Source organism: Rhipicephalus microplus, chromosome 2 (genome assembly GCF_043290135.1).
Source record: "Rhipicephalus microplus isolate Deutch F79 chromosome 2, USDA_Rmic, whole genome shotgun sequence".
NCBI classification, from domain to species: domain Eukaryota; kingdom Metazoa; phylum Arthropoda; class Arachnida; order Ixodida; family Ixodidae; genus Rhipicephalus; species Rhipicephalus microplus.
In genome coordinates this window covers 189639141-189658026 of record NC_134701.1, presented here as the reverse complement: position 1 = coordinate 189658026, position 18886 = coordinate 189639141, and the positions used below count along the sequence as shown (strand labels likewise).

Here is an 18886-nt window from a genome sequence, read left to right as displayed (position 1 = left end):
GGGAATTTTCACAGCTTCAGCATAGCAGATTAAGAAATGGACTTATTACAACGAACAATACTTCTTAAATTCTATTCCGTGATGTGCAACTATTTTTTCCTTTGATGTTAAATGCACAATCCTTTAATAGCAAATGCGGGCAGCAAGGAAAGCCCTCTATAGTCTTTGCACTGTTACCTGCTGTGGATAAAACTGAAATAGAGTCCCTGCTAATAGTTATGGGTTTTTCTTTGCACCTAAAAAGAACAAAATGAACCTATAACCAAGTAGCCTGAAATTTATTTCTCCACAAAGGAGAGGACACGCACGACGTTTCTTTTGCCAAATGCATCGCCCCAGCCACGAGTGCAGGAAAACTTGCCATATTTTCACATTAACATAGGATATGATAAAAATGCTCGACAGAAAAAGTAAGCAAATCAAACATCTAAAAACTAATTGTAAATAATAATATCTGGGGTTTCTTGCCCCGAAACCACGATGTCATTACAAGGGACGCCAACTCTTGAAATATCGACCATCTGTTGCTCTTTAGCGAGCACCAGCATTGCACAGTAGGTGGGCTTCTAGCATTTCACCTCTATCCAAATACAACGGCAGCAGCCTGGATTGACCCCGTGACCTTTCGGTCTGCAGTTGAGCACTGCGACTGCTAGACCAGTGCAGCAGACAAGAATTAATTGTAACATTAATGCTGAAGCTTAATTATTTATAATCAAGTGCATAATAAAATACAGTCAACTTTCAATAACTTGATCATGGTGGCATCGATCTTGGTGAGGGGGCAGAAAATAAAATATGCCTATTAAACGAAACATCTTGCTGTTTCATAAAGCAGTATTTGTATGCTTGAATAATACACCACCAAACCTAATGCACAACCAGCTTTCATGACCTCCAGGTAGAAAAATGTAGTAAATCTTTTGAACTCATCGAAAAAGCAAAGTTTTACACAAGCTGGAATTTTTTTGATGAGAATAATATAGCATGTTTCTGATACCAGCATTATCATTTGCATGATGCAACCAGTAACAAGTACCTTTACAAAATAAATGTATTTACACTTAATAATGGCCACTAATTGAAGGGCACTTAATCTCAATCCATAGAGTACAACATGTGTTCAATGTCTTGCACTTATCGATCGGCTCAATAAAATTTAAACAGCAAGGTAGCCACACCTCTGCCACAATTCTGTAGCAATACCATCTCTAACGTTGCTCTCTTGCGCTTTTCTCGCTTAGTCAGTGCTCAGAGCAACCAAGACCTTGCAGAACAGGAAACTAGTCTAGTTGGTGGGGACTCGCTGTAGGTAGCAGTGCATTCAGTTTTCACCTGCTTTCATCATGCTACGAGCTACATGCCCAGCATTACTGATGAAATTAGCCTGCCAAACATGGCAGATGATTGTAGTAGCATAGAAAGCACTTTCCGTGTTGGCCTTGCAAGGCTTGCAGTTCGAAATTCTCGATTGTGAGAAAAACTATGGAAGAAACCACTCTCACCTCTGACAAGAAAGCAATGCTCATGTTTTCACTGGAGAAATTCTTGAGCGTATCAATAAACCTGCACACACAAAAAATGAAAATGATTCCCACACAATGGTTTCACTCTGAACACAATCAAGTATGACATAACCGTCTTAATAAATATTTCAGTGATTCAAAAACAACGGTTGGGTGCTGCAGTCGTAGCTTTGACAAGTGAATAGAGTTTCCTTTGAATTACTAAATGTTTGCCTGACGTCGTTCTAATGCTGAGTGCTAGGTTCTCCCAGCAGCTAAATATACCATAATACAAATCTCAATACACGTGTTTTCATCATCCCAAAGTTGCACAGCTACCACTGTTTTTCTAATGCCAATGCATTGTGCATTTGTTATACTCGTATCACACAAACATTCGGAAGGCCACCCAACCAACAGTCCACTAACTCCATGGTCACACACGGGCTGCTACACGGGACTTTTCAAAGGCCATAAAGTCATAGTCCATCAAGTGAATGGACGACTCTACGACTCCGTCCAAACTTCTGATTGCCACTGAGTGACCGAAGCAGAAAAAACACCAACATGCCCTCTCACTCACAGTGTGCTCGTACACACGATTAGAAAAAGTAATCTTACTGATTACCTTTCAAAGCAGTATACAAGATTTTATTTTATTTTAACTCAAGGGTGCCTTTATCTTGAACAAATAAGCGACTGTTTATCCAGTTTTCTATATAGCAATATGAAATGATCATGGTCATGACATGTTGAATGTACCATACCAAGCATTTTCGCGCATCTAAGTTCACCATAGCACTGTTTCTTCATCTGATACAGCTACAAAAATATACAATGGCATAAGTCCATGAAAATGGTGTATATGTGAGTGTCGTGAATTAATAAAATGTTTTTGCCCCTTGAGATGTCTGAACTGCACATACTTTCAGTGACAGCAACGTGCTTGTCTAGAGGAGGTGTTGACGTCTCCTGTAAAGTTGTTTGCGCCTCGTGGCGCACATGTCTCGCGCAGAAGCCGCAATCAGGGGTCGCAACAATCACGCGGTAGGTAGCGTTGCGTACGCGAGAGTTGACCACCGCTATCATCATCACAATGGTTGTTAGAGCGGTAGCACCCACGGTGACCCCTGATGGAAGGTTGATTGATATGTGGGGTTTAACGACCCAAAACCACCATATGATTATGAGAGACGCCGTAGTGGAGGAATCCGTAAATTTCGACCACCTGGGGTTCTTTAACGTGCACCCAAATCTGAGCACACGGGCCACAACATTTCCGCTTCCATAGGAAATGCAGCCGCCGCAGCCGGGATTCGAGCCCGCGACCTGCGGGTCAGCAGTCGAGCACCTTAGCCACTAGCAGTCGAGTACCTTAGCCACTAGACCACCGCGGCGGGGCCCCTGGCGGAAGGCAAGCCTTGGTGGCGGCAGAGAGAGTTGAACGAGTCTTTTTCTGGTGGCGTTTGGCGCGAGCGGTTTTCTCTTGCGAGGAGGCCCCGGTGCACAGCACTGCGGGCTGTCCGCCCGCGGGGCCCTTGTGGCGAGTCAAGCGTTGGCGACGCTGCCTTGGTTGTGTTATTGTGTTATGTTTTTGGAGTGTATTGTAACACTGTGTAAAGATGTCTTAGCGTGTCGATCACGATTGATGTTATAATAATTTGGCTGACAATATCACCATTTCTAAAAGCAGTTAAATAAAAGTGTGTTGTCGTAGGTTTGTTTCAACGGTGTCTACTGTGTCAATTCACTCCAAGAGCGCGGTGGCGCTCGCCACATTGAGACCCCACAGTCTTCATCATGCCATCTCCCCATGTGTCACCCACCACCGTTTCACTGCTCAAGGATTTAAAAGCTAAATATTCATTAATAACAAATATTTTATTGAAATATTTTACGAACATTGACAAACTTAAGTTTTAAATTGAATTTATATTATTTGCCTTTAGGTGACATGAACATGAAAATAAAAATTCGCGGCCCCCCACAATTTTCGTGATAAACAGCTTAACCACTCAACCACTGTTCAAAACTGTCATGTAGCAGTGCAACAGCTACATCTAGTAAATGGAGTTGTGGTGTTTCGATGGCCGTCGACTGGAAGGCCTTTCAAAAGGGCCCGTGTGACACAAGTATTAGACTTCTCAATGCATACTTTAGCGTAATCTGGTCTTTAGGTGTTTCTGATAACAGGAAGGCTTTGTATGCCCTTATAAATAATGATCAATTATTACAATGACTTTCTTTTCCATTTCTGTTCTGTTACCTACGATTGCAAAGTTAGCTAAGTGAATGAATGAGTGGTTAAATTGTTCATTCATGCATCTAGCACTTTCACGTGGTCTTCTTAGTAGTTTTGTAGCAAGGCCCTTTCTTGCTAAAAAACGGTGTGTCTGTACAGGAAAACCAACGAAAGCAAAACAAAACAAGGCTAAATGGGGCAACTTACTTTCGCTCCCAGGCTATGGCAGGTCCAAGAAGCGATGCATTCACATGGTTGTTCACGAGAATCGTGATGACAAGTGCGGACGCCGAAGGATACTGGTCGCCATCGATGTTGCCAAGACCAACGTAGGGGAACACAGGCCCACCATACTCGCCCAAGCAAGGCATACCACCGAAACCTTCATCACTGGGTGACAGCGGCGAACTGGGAAAAATAGGTAAACAACCTTGAGCATTTCACACTAGCACTACGACGTGAGCACACATTTTTTAGGAACCTACTCTATGTGCCTCAAACAAGCCAACGTATAATGAGGTTAATCGAGTCCACAAACAACCAACACTATTTTCGTGTAATGAGCGATTAGCACTACTTTCTGGTGATGCCTTTTTCTTTATTGAATGTAACGCGAGACACCGTACAGCTCAGCCGATGGCACCGCAAGAGACTTCTGTATTCCCACAGCAGGCTTTGTACAGGTTTCAACAGCCCAAGTTCGAGGATTTTCAAGGAAAAAAAATTCCAGGAATTTCAACAACCATGAAAACATACTTTACAATTTTAGGGTTTTTCCATGTGGTTTCACAAGGACTTGCCGTATTTTTGCGCGTATAACCCGGCCCTGCATATAATCCGCACCTCCACTTTCAGCTCACCGAGAAAGAAAAAAAAAATCCTCGCGTATTGCCCGCACATTTAATATACAGGAAAGGCTGTACAAAAGCTACTGCTCAAGCAACATAGCACATATGTAGACAGAAGAAGCTTTATTTAGCAAGCAGAATACGCTGTCTGCAAGGCCAGTCAATTCACTCACTGTCGCTGCTCTCGCTAGAGCCATCACTTGAGCCGCAGTTCTCACTATTATGCACAAGGTCATCTTCGGTTCCATCCATGTTGTTTGTGATGCAGCATTTCTTGAAACATCTTCGCACCATCTCACCTAGAATGGCCTTCCATGCCTCGAAAATCCACTTTGCAGAATAGGGCAATATCAGGCCTTCGAACTCGTCCTGTCGGCATCAAGTCGTAGCAGCCTTCGGCCATCCACTCGGCGTAATAGCGCTTGACATGCGCTTTGAACGGCTTGTTAAGCGACACATCTAGAGGCTGCAACATTGACATCATTCCACCGGGTATAACAACTAAGTCGGTGCCGTTGCGTGAAAGGCGGTCCTTCACTTCCTCAGTTGTGTGGCCGCGGAACGAGTCAAGAACGAGCATGGACCTCTTTGCGAGCATCGCACCGGTCCTCTTCTCCCATACCGTCTTGATCCAGTCTACGAACAAGTCACTTTTCATCCACGCGTTCTCGTGTGCACGCACCACCACACCGGCAGGCAAACGAACCTTTGGTAGAGTTGTCCTTTTCAAGATGACGTACGGTCGCAGTTGCGTGTCGTCGGCGAGGGCACAAAGCAAGACTGTGATGCGCAATTTCGTGTTCCCGCCGGTCAGCACGCTCACCGAACTGCTGCCCATCTTCTCAATCGTTGTGTCCAGCGCATTTCAAAATAAACAGGAGTTTCATTCGCATTGCCGATTTGCGAGAAAATGCAATTGTGCTGCTTTCGCAGGCCAATTACATATATCTGGTACTTGGGCAGCTTCTCCTCATAAGAAGCCGGCAAACGTTGACATATTGTAGTCCGCCGTCTGATTGAGAGCCCTTGCCACTTCATAAAGCGGTGCAGCCATCCGCAGCTCGCACAGAACTCGTGAGGTAGGCCTAGCTCCCTCGAAAGTCGCCGCGCTTCCACTTGGGCCATCTCTGTCGATACGGCGTGACCCCTGCTTCTCACATCTTCGATGAACTTTACTAGCTCCGCCTCCAGCTCAGGGTAGGCACCGGTCTTGGGGCCACGAAATGACCTACGGTCGCGGTGCGCGGCTTGTAGGCTCTCTTTCTTCTTTCTCCACAGTCGCACGCAGGACTCGTCCACATCGTGCCGTCTTCCCACTTTGCGATTTTCAAACTCCTCGGCGACGGCGATGATCTTAAGCTTTTGCTGTGCCGTGAAGGACTACCGCCGCACGCTACTCATGGTGACAGAACAGATCGACTTAGACTTGGCGAACGGGTCGAGATGTGGAGAACTAGCGGTATCAGCGAAGTAAAGAGCACTCACACTCGGCGACAACTTGGCAGCACTACCCCTTCTAGTACACTGTAATAGCACCCTGGAAACAACAGAACCGAAATGCATGCCTGCTACCACATTAAAAAGTAGTGCATTAATTTAATGATATCTTTATAGGCACTATAACATCTCATTTGCCTTGCTGAAATAAATACTGCTTTATTTATTATGGAACTTACTTTATTTATTATGGGACTTTCTTAAACAGCACCACCTTTTCGGCAAGCCCTTTCCAAAAGTAAACATGACGTCCTTGACGTAGGGACATGTGGAGGGTCACTGAGCGGCCGCGAACGTCCAAAAATATACTTGGGGTGTGACAGTGAGATTTTACACTGAACAATCAAATTGTCTCTCCCCAAATGTTTTTCTGAACGCTTCAACGATGCAAGCAAGCGAAACCAAAATCAGCCGCAAGCTGCCGTGCTACTTGTGGAGCAACACGAATTTGCGGAAACCGCCTCCGTAGCCTTCGCTACACTGTTAGGGGCTTCACTGCACAACACGCATTGCTGTGAAGCAGCACTATAGAAAAAACCCCGCGTATTATCCACTCCTCCACTTTGCCACTGAAATTTTTGGGTTTTTGGTGCAGGTTATACGTGCAAAAATACGGTGTACAAACCCTGCATAGCCGACTGCCAGAAAAAGATGCATATCACAGGCTGTGCTACGCTATGTTTCAAAACAAACTGGATGCATGGAAGAAAAAGGGAAGCTGAAACGATGATCACAGCTTAGTTTGCGTGCGGCACAAAGCAAGTACCAACTAGCTTGAGCATTTATTCTTCTGAGGCCTGAGGAGTTAAAGGGCAGGAAATTTAAGGGCATCTAGCCTTTATGCATGCCTCTCTGCATGAAATTTTTGAAGATGTGTAGAATGTTTCAACAATTCCAGATTAATAATTTTATACTATACTCCTTCACTCAGTCTATGCCTGTCAAAAACAAGGCTTCGTTAATTTACACAGCTTTTTTTTTTTTTCGTACTGACATCCCGTTACAATTTTACTTGACTTGAAATATGGCATCCTCCTCCTGCATCAGTTAATATTAAAACATGTAACCAACTAGCAGTGAAGTGAACTAAAGGTGGCACCCGATATGCATCCAGTGCATACCATATTCTATAATTGTTGATAGGTACATCACAATCAAGTTTACCCATTTCCAAGCTATGCCAGATACAGTCAAATCCGTTTATATTAAACTCGAACGTGCCGCGATGAGTGGTCGTTATACAGTGCAGTCCACTTATAACAATATCGAGAAAACCTAAAAATATGATCGTTATAACCGGTGATCGTTATATCTGGACTGCCGCCAAAAAATCGTCGCCGGACGTACCTTTTGTAGCTCCAGGCTTCATTTTGCTATTTTCACCAATTAATAAATATTGTAGATAGTAGGATGTCAAAAACAAGACTTTATTTCTTACTCCGAAGAACGCATCACGGGTTCGCTGAGGAAGAGAGACTGACCGACGGCGGGGTCGGAGCAGTGGGAGGAAGAAAGCACAGCCAGAGGTACACAGCCGGAATGCCAACGAGGCCCCGCCCCCATGCCGCCGCGCCGCTTTGCTTCTCGCTTTTTTTTATTTTCTCTCTCTTTCCCGCTTTTGTTCGGCAAGCTACGAGTAGCTTGCCGGCTTGCCGTTGTAGAAGGCGGGGAGCCGCGGAGCGCAGCGCTTTGCTTGTTGCATTTTTTTTTTAATTCTCTCAGCCTCTCCGCGGTCGACGCGCGGCGAGGCGCAAAACGTGACACAGCTGGCGCCATCTGTAGCGCGTCGCGCCAACTCGCGATACTCTCCTCGGCTTTTTGAACGGCCGGGACGCGCTGCCGGCGCTGTCCTGCAGTGGCGGCAGATACGTACTCGCCTACGCTAACTTTTCGTCTTGTCTCGGCATAGTTCGTTTCAGAAGAACTTATCAATCTAAATGTTATGATTATTCTGAATGAAACATGCCGTCCACGGCAAACTTTTCATCGTTGTATCCGATATGCGGTGGATAACATATCGTTATATATGGTTTTTTTCCCCATAGCCCCAATGCATAAAATGAGACTGTTAAGTCGACCCATCGTTATAACCGATATATCGTTATATGTGGTATCGTTATAAGTGGACTGCACTGTATCAGTAGTTTGTTGTATATCGACTCGCCCTTAAAAACATGCACTTAGCGACCGAACCATTTTTTTTTTCTTTCTGTGTATGTTTATTAAAAAGTGCAAACAACTCCTCCAGTCACAGGTTAGGCCTTTTTGCATGTTAAGCGACTCTCACAGTGTGCTCACGAGTGAATTAAACTACGTTCGCCACGAACTTGCACTTTTCCACTGAAGCACAGTACCACAACCAATCATCCCTGGCTAATTGCGTACAGTATGCAGGTCACTTACTCGGCTTTTGCCATTGCATGCCGGGGCCGTTTGCAGTCACAAACGTGCAGTAAGCGCACGTTTGTGCATTCTTCGCGCATGCTGCACCCCGTATCATGCTGTGGTGCGGCGAGTAGCCTATTTAACACGACGAAGATGCGTACTTTGCAAGCAACACGCAAGCGGCCTCGCACAACGCTGCGTCGGCAAATGGCAGCATGACGCGATTGTGCCACCGTCACTCCACGCAGTTTAAACACGTACGCACAGACGAGCAGATATCTGCAGATGACTGTGATAAGGATGTCTGTGATGAGTGAAAACTGCGTGTTCATTGCCACTGACCACCGCTATCATCATGCTTATCCGTTAAGGCACCACACAATCGCGTGGAAATCATTACCATTTATCTATCATTCTCTGCCATTACTGAACAGCGGAAGACCATTTGCGGCACATAGGAGCATCGGCGAGTTGAATGTCACAGTGAACTATTAAACGACAAAAAATTATTGCTTCTTGCACTTATGGCATCCTACGTTTGAAGACATTGTTTCGTCAGTCGTCGTAGGTGCGGAGAACGGCGTCAGAAAGGTTTGCCGTGGGAAAACTTCATGCTGCCTCCTTTCTCTCTTTTTTTTTTTTTTATAACTGTTGTTAAGCCAAAGCCAGTGAAGAAATGCCTGGAAAGTAATACCCCTGTCACACGGGCACTTGAAATTCTTTTAAGTAAGCGGTCTTTTTCCGAAAAGGAGTTCCTGACAGCAGACACACGGCACAGAGCGAACTCCTTTTCAGAAGCGGTCTTTTTCGTAAATGGCATTCGTCAATCTCTTTTACGGCTCCGAACGAGTAGCCTCGAAACCAGTGGGCGCCAGCAATTTTTGAGTGGTGGGAAAAAAAAGATCGAATGCTTATTTTTCTGTCACCAAAACTCTTTGTAAAAACAAATTTCATATCCTGCAGAAGGTGTAATGAACTCTTTTAATGGTTATTTCCTTTTCTACTCTCCTGAGCAGCTACAACGCGTCGGCAATATCACGTGGTGACGCTCGGTCTCGCGTTGCTTTATCCTCTCCTTGGCGGCTTTTGCAGCGTCTGCCTCACTTTCCAGAGCGAGAAGGCAGGCCGTGAGGCTTGCGATCCTCGCTTTTTCTCCCGTACGGTCGCCCATAACGTGTCGAGAGCAGTCGAGAGCAGCGAAAAACAAATACGGTAAATAAAAGCACAGTGGTGCCAGACGGACTTGTGCACGTCGCTAGTTATGGGAATGCTTCCATATCTAGTGCAAAAACATTCACATTGGTGTTTCTTCATCTCTTATTCTTAAATTTATTTGAAAAAACGAGCAGTGCAACAAGTCTTTAATTTGTACATCGTGATACATTGTTTAATTTTCATTGCTTCTCTTTGAACTGCTAGCGCCACGCTTTCGCTAGCGTCTTCGAACGAAAACACTAAAAGGAGATCGTTGCTGCCGTGTGTCTGCGCCGCAAACACCTCTTTGTTAAAAGTCTTTCAACTTCGTAAAAGACCGCTTACTTAAAAAAGACTTTTTGCGCGCCCGTGTGACACAGGTATAAGCGACCTTGTTCGCAGCATGCGAAACCTTCGTGTGGTGCTTGCCATGGTCTGCGATATCTTCTTCGCAAGTAAACTGCAGCAAAGCGTGCACTCGCATGTTTTAAAATGCCCGTTTTAACTTTCCTTCACTTCGTATGCTCCTATTTTCTCCGCAACCATGTTGGAAGTGTTCGTTTTAGCAGGAAGAGGCTTTAAAAAATGTTCGCTATATGTCGATACAGTTTCTACGGAGAGCATAGAAAACTCAAAAGCGCGCAGCAATGTGGTCGTTATTACTGATAATTTATTATATCTAGGATCGTGATAAGCGGGTTTGACTGTAATGATGCAAGGGCATTTTAATGATGCAAGGGCCAGGTGTGAGCAAAGAAGTGTCAATGTTGCAATTTTTTTTCACCTGAAGCAGAAGAAAAGATGATCAAGGTAGGTCTTGTTTTTGTACACCAAGTCCAGGTGCGAGACGTTGTTTTGAAACCAGTTGAGGGGCGACTGAATCATGCACTTCCCGTTGCTAAGAGGCGAAAAGCAGATGTCCTCCAAGGTGACTTTTCGCCCTTCATACTCTGCAGAGAGTCCCAGAAGCTTCTCCTGCAGCACAGCCACCTACACCAGAACAGGAAGCACACTCTTGATTTTCATGGCGGGTCTGAATGAATGCGACAATACTCTGTTGATCACTTCATCCCAGCATCGGTAAGAAACAACAAATGTTCATGGCATAAAGTTATGACCTCAGACCGGCTACTTCAAGCAAATGATAATATGCGAGTGAGGATGAACCATATAATAAAGTTAATTTCATTTGTAGCAAGTGGTTCATTGTCCATGGTGAGGTTAGTCATTTCATGTTTGTCTGCAGCCTGTTCTATTATTGATGCTATTACCTGTTCTAATAATGATGCTATTTTTTGCCACTATTGTGATAGGGTGCGGCCCTTCCAGGAAAGTGTGAAATTTGTTCCATTTTCGATCCACGTATAGAAAAACGAGCAGGGTACATCATATGCATTTTCTTATCAACCCATGATTCACTATAGGCACGCTGGTGTCTTTTGTACCCATTTGTCTCTTATATCAGTGTGTCTTATGAAGGAGATCAACCGTATAGCTCCCAGATAACGCCGCATGACAAAGCCATAAAGCAACTATTGTGATCGGCTGATCCCCGCGAAATGCGCCGTACGCAAGACGCGGCCATTTGCTGGTGAGTTGTTCACCCTCCCTCCATTCTTCTCCAGAACTTGGAACTGCAAAGTAGTTGGGAGCAGCACTTGCACGAGCGTGGGTCTGTATAGTGTACTATATGGTACGTGCGTCAGATGCATAGACAAAAAAACACCTAAATGGTACGATTGTCTCTCACCTGATGGAGAAACTCCTTGTCGAAAACTGCACCAAAGTTGACGGTCAGGTTGTACCGCTTCAGGTGAAGCGTGTAAGGGAATGGCTGGCCTCCATTACGTGTAATTACCACCTGCTGAACCCTGTAGAAAGGCCTGCAAAGCCAACGCAATGACCAATGTTCAATCAGGTAACACGCCTCCAAAGGGCCCCTCTGAGTGTGTTCAGATTTAAATGAATGGAAAGATACAGTGCAATACATCAATCACGATCATTAGCCTAATGTTTTAAATGTATAATGAGCATAATATCTGGTGCCGAGTGCATTAAATCGAGAAAGTTGTTCGCCAGGGGAAGGTGCATGGATATTTGTGTGTGGTGTGGTACTAACAGTAAAACTGCAGGAGGCACTTCCTTGCAATTTCATAGTTACATACGATTGTTTGGCTGCACACTGTTTCACTGCATATTCTGTGATAGCTGCCACAGTTAAAGGTACAAGAGACAATGGGAAGATCAAATTTATGCTTGTAGCAGAGCAAACAGGAAGGGCATATGACGCAAAAGCAATACACAACATATTTGCAAAAACCTGCAGAAACTGGCAGAATCTATAGATAGATTATAGGTTATGTGCTACCATTTTGTCGATAGATCCAGTGATACACTGCCCTAGAAAAGTGTCCATTGGTAGTGAACAATGTCTACTCAGTGTCTTCATTCCAAACCACGGGCTGCTTTCCATTTACTAGTATTGCAAGCACAGTGGCTAACAATGCATCTTTAACCACTAAAGTCAGCTAAAGGCATTAATTGAAGCAGGTTGATGAATCGGGAGACTACGACAATGGTGGTGTAGTGATTAATATTATGATAATTCTCACAATGTTCAACTGGCGTGAGCGAAATCCGTCAAAATAAACCCTCACTTGAATGTTACAACTTGGCTCGCAGGTTGATGACCAAGGCACTCAGTGTATATGTATGATGAATAATGTAGCAGACATACACTTGACAGTGTAAAAAAGAGAACAACATGAAAGAACTAAAAGACGGACCACTCAGTAGAAAATGTAGAAAAAATTAGGCTTAGTTGAAACACATAAACATTAAGACAAATGGAAATGAAAATGAAATAGTTTGCTGCAGACTGTAACCGAAACTGACACTCATGCGCTGTTTTGTTTACTAGGTTACTGTAGCAGCTGTGCCCACTTTATTATGAATTTTCTCGTATATTTGTGTCCCGCAAGTTTTAGAGCATGCCGACCTGGCAAGAAAAGAAGTGTTTTTGCCTATGCAAGCCCCGGTTTATGTCCCGCATAACAGGGCTGCTAAATTTTTTGCCACACTCATCTAGCGTTGCGGCAGTCACGTGAGTACACCCACCCAAACTCTTGGTTGAACTGCTCCCGTTCCATGCGCGCCCGGCTCTTGGGCGCCGACCACAGATCAACGGGATTGGTGCGAATGGTGAAGAAGGCAAGACCGGCGCAACAGATGGCCACGGCAAGCAGGGACGTCACAACAACCGTCACGGGCCAACGAGCACACAGCCGACCCCAGTTTGAAAATTGGGCCACCAGCGCTCTCTGCAGGCGGCTAGAGTTCGATGCTGAGCCATCCTTTGCGTACAGAGGTGCGTCGTCAGAAAATTCAGAAGAAGTGCCTGTTGACAATGTAAAAAGGACAATTGAATGTCATAACAGCAAAAAGAAAAACATCGTTGACCCCACTGTCATAGAAATCAGTATAACACAAAAGTGAAACGGGCCTTTGCAAAAGTAAATTAATGTTCACTGTGCACTGTGATAAATGGGAGCTTGCACAACTTCTGCTAGTGTTCGGCGACTATAGCACCTTTTGATGTGGATGCACCTATGTTGAGCCCCACGGCCCACCATCTTTATGAGAGACATCAATGCTCATGAGTAAGCCTTTGTTGTAGCTGAAGCGGTGAAACCCAGACAAAAAGTGTGGCAAATTTCGCACAAAGATGGCATAAACAAGTACGCAACCACTAGTAATCTAGATGCATTCATGAGAAGCAGTCGGTTGAGGAGGGGAAACAAGGAGGAAACAATTCACGAGCTATTGGGTAGCCTACACTTCTGCTCATGCATACACTAGCACACAGCACTTCAAGAATGCAAGAGACAGAGCCCGTAGTTTGAACCATCAACACACGCACGTAGGCATTCCGCTGGCCACTGGCATGTTTCTCATTTCGACAAAGCACTCACTCAAGCTGTACTGAAACGAAATTCGGTGGAAATCCAGAAACTAGCCTCAGCTGCGCTGAGACTACCAAAGCGCATCCTGTCGGTGCTCGTTAGTGTCACAATGCAGTACTTCACCTCTCCGAGATGACAACGCTGCCCAGGCTATACCAATACCACTGTCAAAGAGAGAAGGTGTGAAAGATATGAAGTGCATTTGTAGAGGTGTATGCAAGAGCGTTGGTAGCTTAGTGGGTAAAGCACCTGGCTCCTATTTTTGTGGATTGAGACATCATAGGTTCGGCTCCAAAATCATCCAAGTCAATGACACCTTTTTTTTTCTCGCTTTTCTTCTGAAGTTCTACCATAACAAAACTACGTCAGTAGTTTTGTTATGGTAGAACTTCAGTAAAATCCTGGTGGTCTTCGGCACAAAATATTTTCGTGTTAAACAAAAGAAAGAAAAAACAGCAACTTACCACAGTGAAATTGTCGCACAGTGGCTAGGCACTACACAGAATGCCATCATAACACAACACTAGCTATAGCTATCCTGTCACCAACACTAGCCATCATTTAGCCATTATAGTCTACCATTTGACATCATTACTCAACACCAGCCAACATTAAACAAGTTTAACCAACATTGGCCTACAACCTGAGCCAACGTTACTAGATTAAGTTCAGTTTACTGTGCCACGTTCTGCGGAACCGCCAATGATTCTGGTTCGACTGGCACTGCAATCGCATCAGGATCCCACCAGCGTCTGCCCGCGTTTAGTCCCCCGCTTGGTTCCCATCAAATCTGCATGTATTCTTTCTTCGGTTGCCATGAGTTCGGAACTCTTCCGGTGATCCGTAGCTGCTGTGATGACTGCTAATTCGATGAAGTGTTTTGTGTGCATCTAAGCCGACAAAGTCATGCCGACATGCTGTGTGCCCGGTTGTACGAGTGGGTACCAGAATGACACAAGCCGGTCAGTCTGCCGTTTCTTTGCCGCTCCGAGAAACAACGTTCGGCGTGAAACCGGGCCATACCCAGCGCGGACAAAGACATCACAACCAAGTCCAGAGTATGCTATTTGTATTATCATGACCAGGAAATTCTGCAATTGATTGATTGATACGTGGGGTTTAACGTCCCAAAACCACCATATGATTATGAGAGACGCCGTAGTGGAGGGCTCCGGAAATTTCGACCACCTGGGGTTCTTTAACGTGCACCCAAATCTGAGTACACGGGCCTACAACATTTCCGCCTCCATCGGAAACGCAGCCGCCGCAGCCGGGATTCGAACCAGCGACGTGCGGGTCAGCAGCCGAGTACCTTAGCCACTAGACCACCGTGGCGGGGCAGGAAAGGAAATTCTGCAAAAGTATATGCACCTGATAAATGGAGATACTGTCAAAATCTCAAGGTTTAAGTGGTGTCTCGTCGACGGTGCACTGCCGAGAATCTTTCTTAATTTGCTCTCATATTTATCAAAGCCAGCAGAGAAAAGACGAAAATGAAAGCGAGAAAGCAATGGGGTCCCTATAGCCTTGAAACTGCGCCACCGCAATCCAAACAAGCTTCTTGCAGCACAACTCCTGCTGATGCCGTAGAAGACGATATGCCCGAGCTGTCCACGCCATCGTTTAACGAAATAGAACGTCCAGAGCTGGCACCATCAGGGCAGAGAATCACCTTGAAGAATGACAGCAGTAAACTTGCAGCATTTTTCACACTGAGGTTCAAGTGTAAGGCACCGCAAATCGAGAAATGCGATGTTATAGGCAGTGAAAGAGTGTCGACCGCAAGTGGAAGAGGCTGCGAGGCAAAGGCTTTCGTGAGCGTGAACATTAGGGCTATACGTGATTTTAGTGACTTAACAATGTGCACAAGCTTCATGCATACTCCAAATACGATGTACAGGGCAACAGCTGCATTTCATTCAGATGCCAGGTACTTTCCAAGCAGCAAGTGACCCAGTGTGTTCATTCTGCCATACTAAAAAAAAAACATGCTTTTGAAAAGATCTCTGTAGCGAAAAATAAAGGCATGTCTGGCGACAAAAAAAAAATGTGATGAATTTGCAAAAAAATGTAATCAGGGCCGCAGCTTCAACAGTGTCACTCATGAAGAAGCACAACTTTGCAGTGGGCAAGATTTGCCCACCAAGTTAGCACGAAGCAACATTTACATTGAAGTGGGAGGGCGAGGTGCTCACGAGCATGGAAGCCATGGCTGTTAGTTGCGACGCGCATGTGTTTCTGCGCGAGTCGACTGTATTCGTCGTACTTGGCAAATACAATTGTATTAGGCACAGTGAAGAGAGGTGGGGGAGGGTTCAAACCCTGCTCCGAAAATTTTTAATTATTGCTTGTGCATATATGCATGCACACACACAAATGCACATGTGAACATAGATGATGGTTGAACGGGTTGAGCCCCCTCCCGAAAGAGTTTCCGACTATGCCCCTGCTTTGTATAGAAATACAAATTCAAAATGTTTTGTTCAAATGACTCTCGTCATAACCTTAGACGAATTGCAAAAAAAAGCAGGTCATTTGGGAAAGCAGTGAACAACGTTACTAAAAGGTAGCGAAACCACTCACCAATGCAAAACGAAACACCTGATGTTTCTAGAGCTGCGGACTCAAGACTATAGAGCATGCCTGCCGCGTTTGCATCTCTCTCTCTCGCAACCTTTCACGATCCGTGTGCATATATATTCATGTGCGTCCCTTCGTACCAAATAAAGCTTTGGTTGTAGCCAGCGCTTGGTCCGTCACCGTCATGGTGCTGTTTTTGCACCACTCCCCATTATCCCTACTGCGATGTTAAGAGCACTTTTACCAAATAAAAGTAATAAAACTGCCTTATATACTAAAAAACACTGGTTTCCCAGCCACCAAAGATAGCTGTTTGGTGGCAAAGTGCATGCAATGTGCTTGCAGATTTGGTGACTACCAGCTACAATGCCCGTGAATAAGGGCATGCAAGCTGCAGCTGTGACATGCAACAAAGCTGAAGAAGTTACCATGGGGAGGCATAAGCCACTAATATTAAACAAGAAGGGCAGAGTATGAAAGATTGTTTTTACAGGAGTGATAAAAGAACTACTGCAGTAGAATACTTTAAAAACAGTGTTTACAAACCGGAGTTCTTTTTAAAGTGCACCTAAACTCAAGCACGAGAAACTTGCATTTCACCCTTTCAATATCCGGTTGCCACAATCAAAATAAAATATTTGAGCCAAGCAGCACAATGCTTGAGCTACTGTGGTGAGTGAGGCTTGAATAGAACAAGCAGCAGAATACTCACATGCGTTGACACTGCCACCAGGAGTGTGGGAATTCTTGAGACGTGCAATGAGATAGAGCGTCACGACGACCACAAAGAAGATTGCATAGACGGTGCCTGCCAGCAAGGTGAAGCCACTGATTCCGAATATCTTCCAAGACCTGTGCGTTTCCGGGTAGTCCGATGGGACGCAGGACTCCTTGCACGTGGAGCAGCTGCACGGTGCAGCGCCAGGGGCACCGGGCTCGGAGCATTTCTTGTAGGTGGCATTCAGGGGCTTGTAAGTGTGGTTGTGCGAGGGAACGGGAGAGTCTGCGCAAAGTGGACAGTGCATTATGGCACAAGACTGCAAGGAAAGCCAGGAGGGGCACTATTGTATAATCTCCATGTATGCCACTCACTGAAACAGTTGCACTCTTTGGGGCATCTTTCTTTCAACACAATAATCATCGTCTGACATTTCATGCAGAAATAAAAATGATTGAAAAGGTAATCATTTGGCTTGCACATTTATCCACACACTAAGCGGTTCACGTGAAACTTCCAGCTAACAAAGTGCCTGTGCAATATCACCGTGACAAGGCATTGCCCACTGAAAAGTAGTGCCACAGAGTTCTCAAGCAAAGAATGAAAGTAAGCCAGATTATTATTTTGTGTACTATAAATAAGCCTAAAAGAGTGCAAGTGTTTTTGGTATGCAAGCAGGCATATGGTTTGATTAGTGTATTGCAGCTATGCCAATGTCAGTATGGTCAGTATATATTCCTTCGTGTCAGTATGGTAAACAGAAAGTAAACACATTTACTTAATTTTTTGTACACATTTTCCCATACTAGTTGTATGTCCAACTTTCAGGGCATAATGGATATTGACACAAAAATCAACTGAGAAGCAAAATTCTGAGAAATATAAATGAATCAAATGAAATAACCAAATTATTGGCACTCTGACCTATTCTAGGGCCAATCTCTCTTACTATAAATTATAAAACAATGAGATGCCCAAACTGTATCATTCTTCTTCAGTTATATTACAATTAGTACTTTTAATAACATCCGCTATAATTTTCTTGGCATCATTGTCTATTACTTCCCATTAATACTGTGTCTAACAAAACGAAAGGAGCCCTTAAATTTGCACTTCTTTCCTTCACACTGTATCTAGCAACTAAAATACCTCAAAGGGCAGGTTTTGTTTAAAGGAACACTGACATCAAATTTCAAGATCGAGATGTGCCCATCATTCAATCGCTTGGTATGCATACGTCTTCTTGGCCAAATTTGAACGGCATCCGTTGCGTGGAAGTTATTTTAATTCGATGTCAACCAGCGTAGAAAAGCTAAGGAGAAAAGACGGAAAATAGACTGCCCTGCGACATCGACACTTGTGCTACGTGTTCGGTGCGATACATGCCACGAATGCCATCCTGAGTGACGATGCCCGAGTAGTGATGACGTGCATGATCTGAGTGTTCTTATCGTGGCGCCGACTGGCGCCAAAACACAGAAACACACTCGCTCGTCGCGTCTGATCTTCTGCGCACCGGTTTGAATGATTTCGTGAAATTATTAAGATAAAAACCACATTTAAAAGAAAGGCGAAAGAAAAAAGCATAATTAAATGTGTGCTTGTCGGTCAGCATGTTGAGGAATCGTGAGTTGCAGTCGTCTAGTTCGAAGCATGGCAAAAGCGCAATGAGGGTGTCTTTTCATATCACGTATGTGTTACACATCAACGCGACCACAAGCTATCAAAAGTGGAACAGCGTATAGTCAGATATCATCTCTAACAAGTAACACGCAGGTATCGTTGAATTTTAGTTCATCTGTAGACTTCACATCCCTGTAAAAGTGGTCATCATCATCAGCCTGACTACGTCCACTGCAGGACAAAGGCCTCTCCCATGTTCCACCAGTTAACCCGGTCCTGTGCTTGCTGCTGCCAATTTATACCTGCAAACTTCGTAAAAGTGGTAATACCGT

General features: G+C 44.7%; 1 protein-coding gene across 1 annotated transcript in view; it reads right to left on the bottom strand.

Moving 5' to 3' along the window:
* LOC119170532 (NPC intracellular cholesterol transporter 1-like) overlaps positions 1–18886 on the bottom strand; it is a 63766-nt gene that overhangs the window by 32518 nt on the left and 12362 nt on the right. The window contains exons 5-10 of the mRNA XM_037421719.2: positions 16926–17216; positions 12789–13068; positions 11422–11554; positions 10456–10661; positions 3955–4155; positions 1506–1566 (exon numbers count right to left, since the gene is read on the bottom strand). Coding sequence (XP_037277616.2) covers positions 1506–1566; positions 3955–4155; positions 10456–10661; positions 11422–11554; positions 12789–13068; positions 16926–17216 — 1172 coding nt within the window. The remainder of the gene's footprint in view (positions 1–1505; positions 1567–3954; positions 4156–10455; positions 10662–11421; positions 11555–12788; positions 13069–16925; positions 17217–18886) is intronic.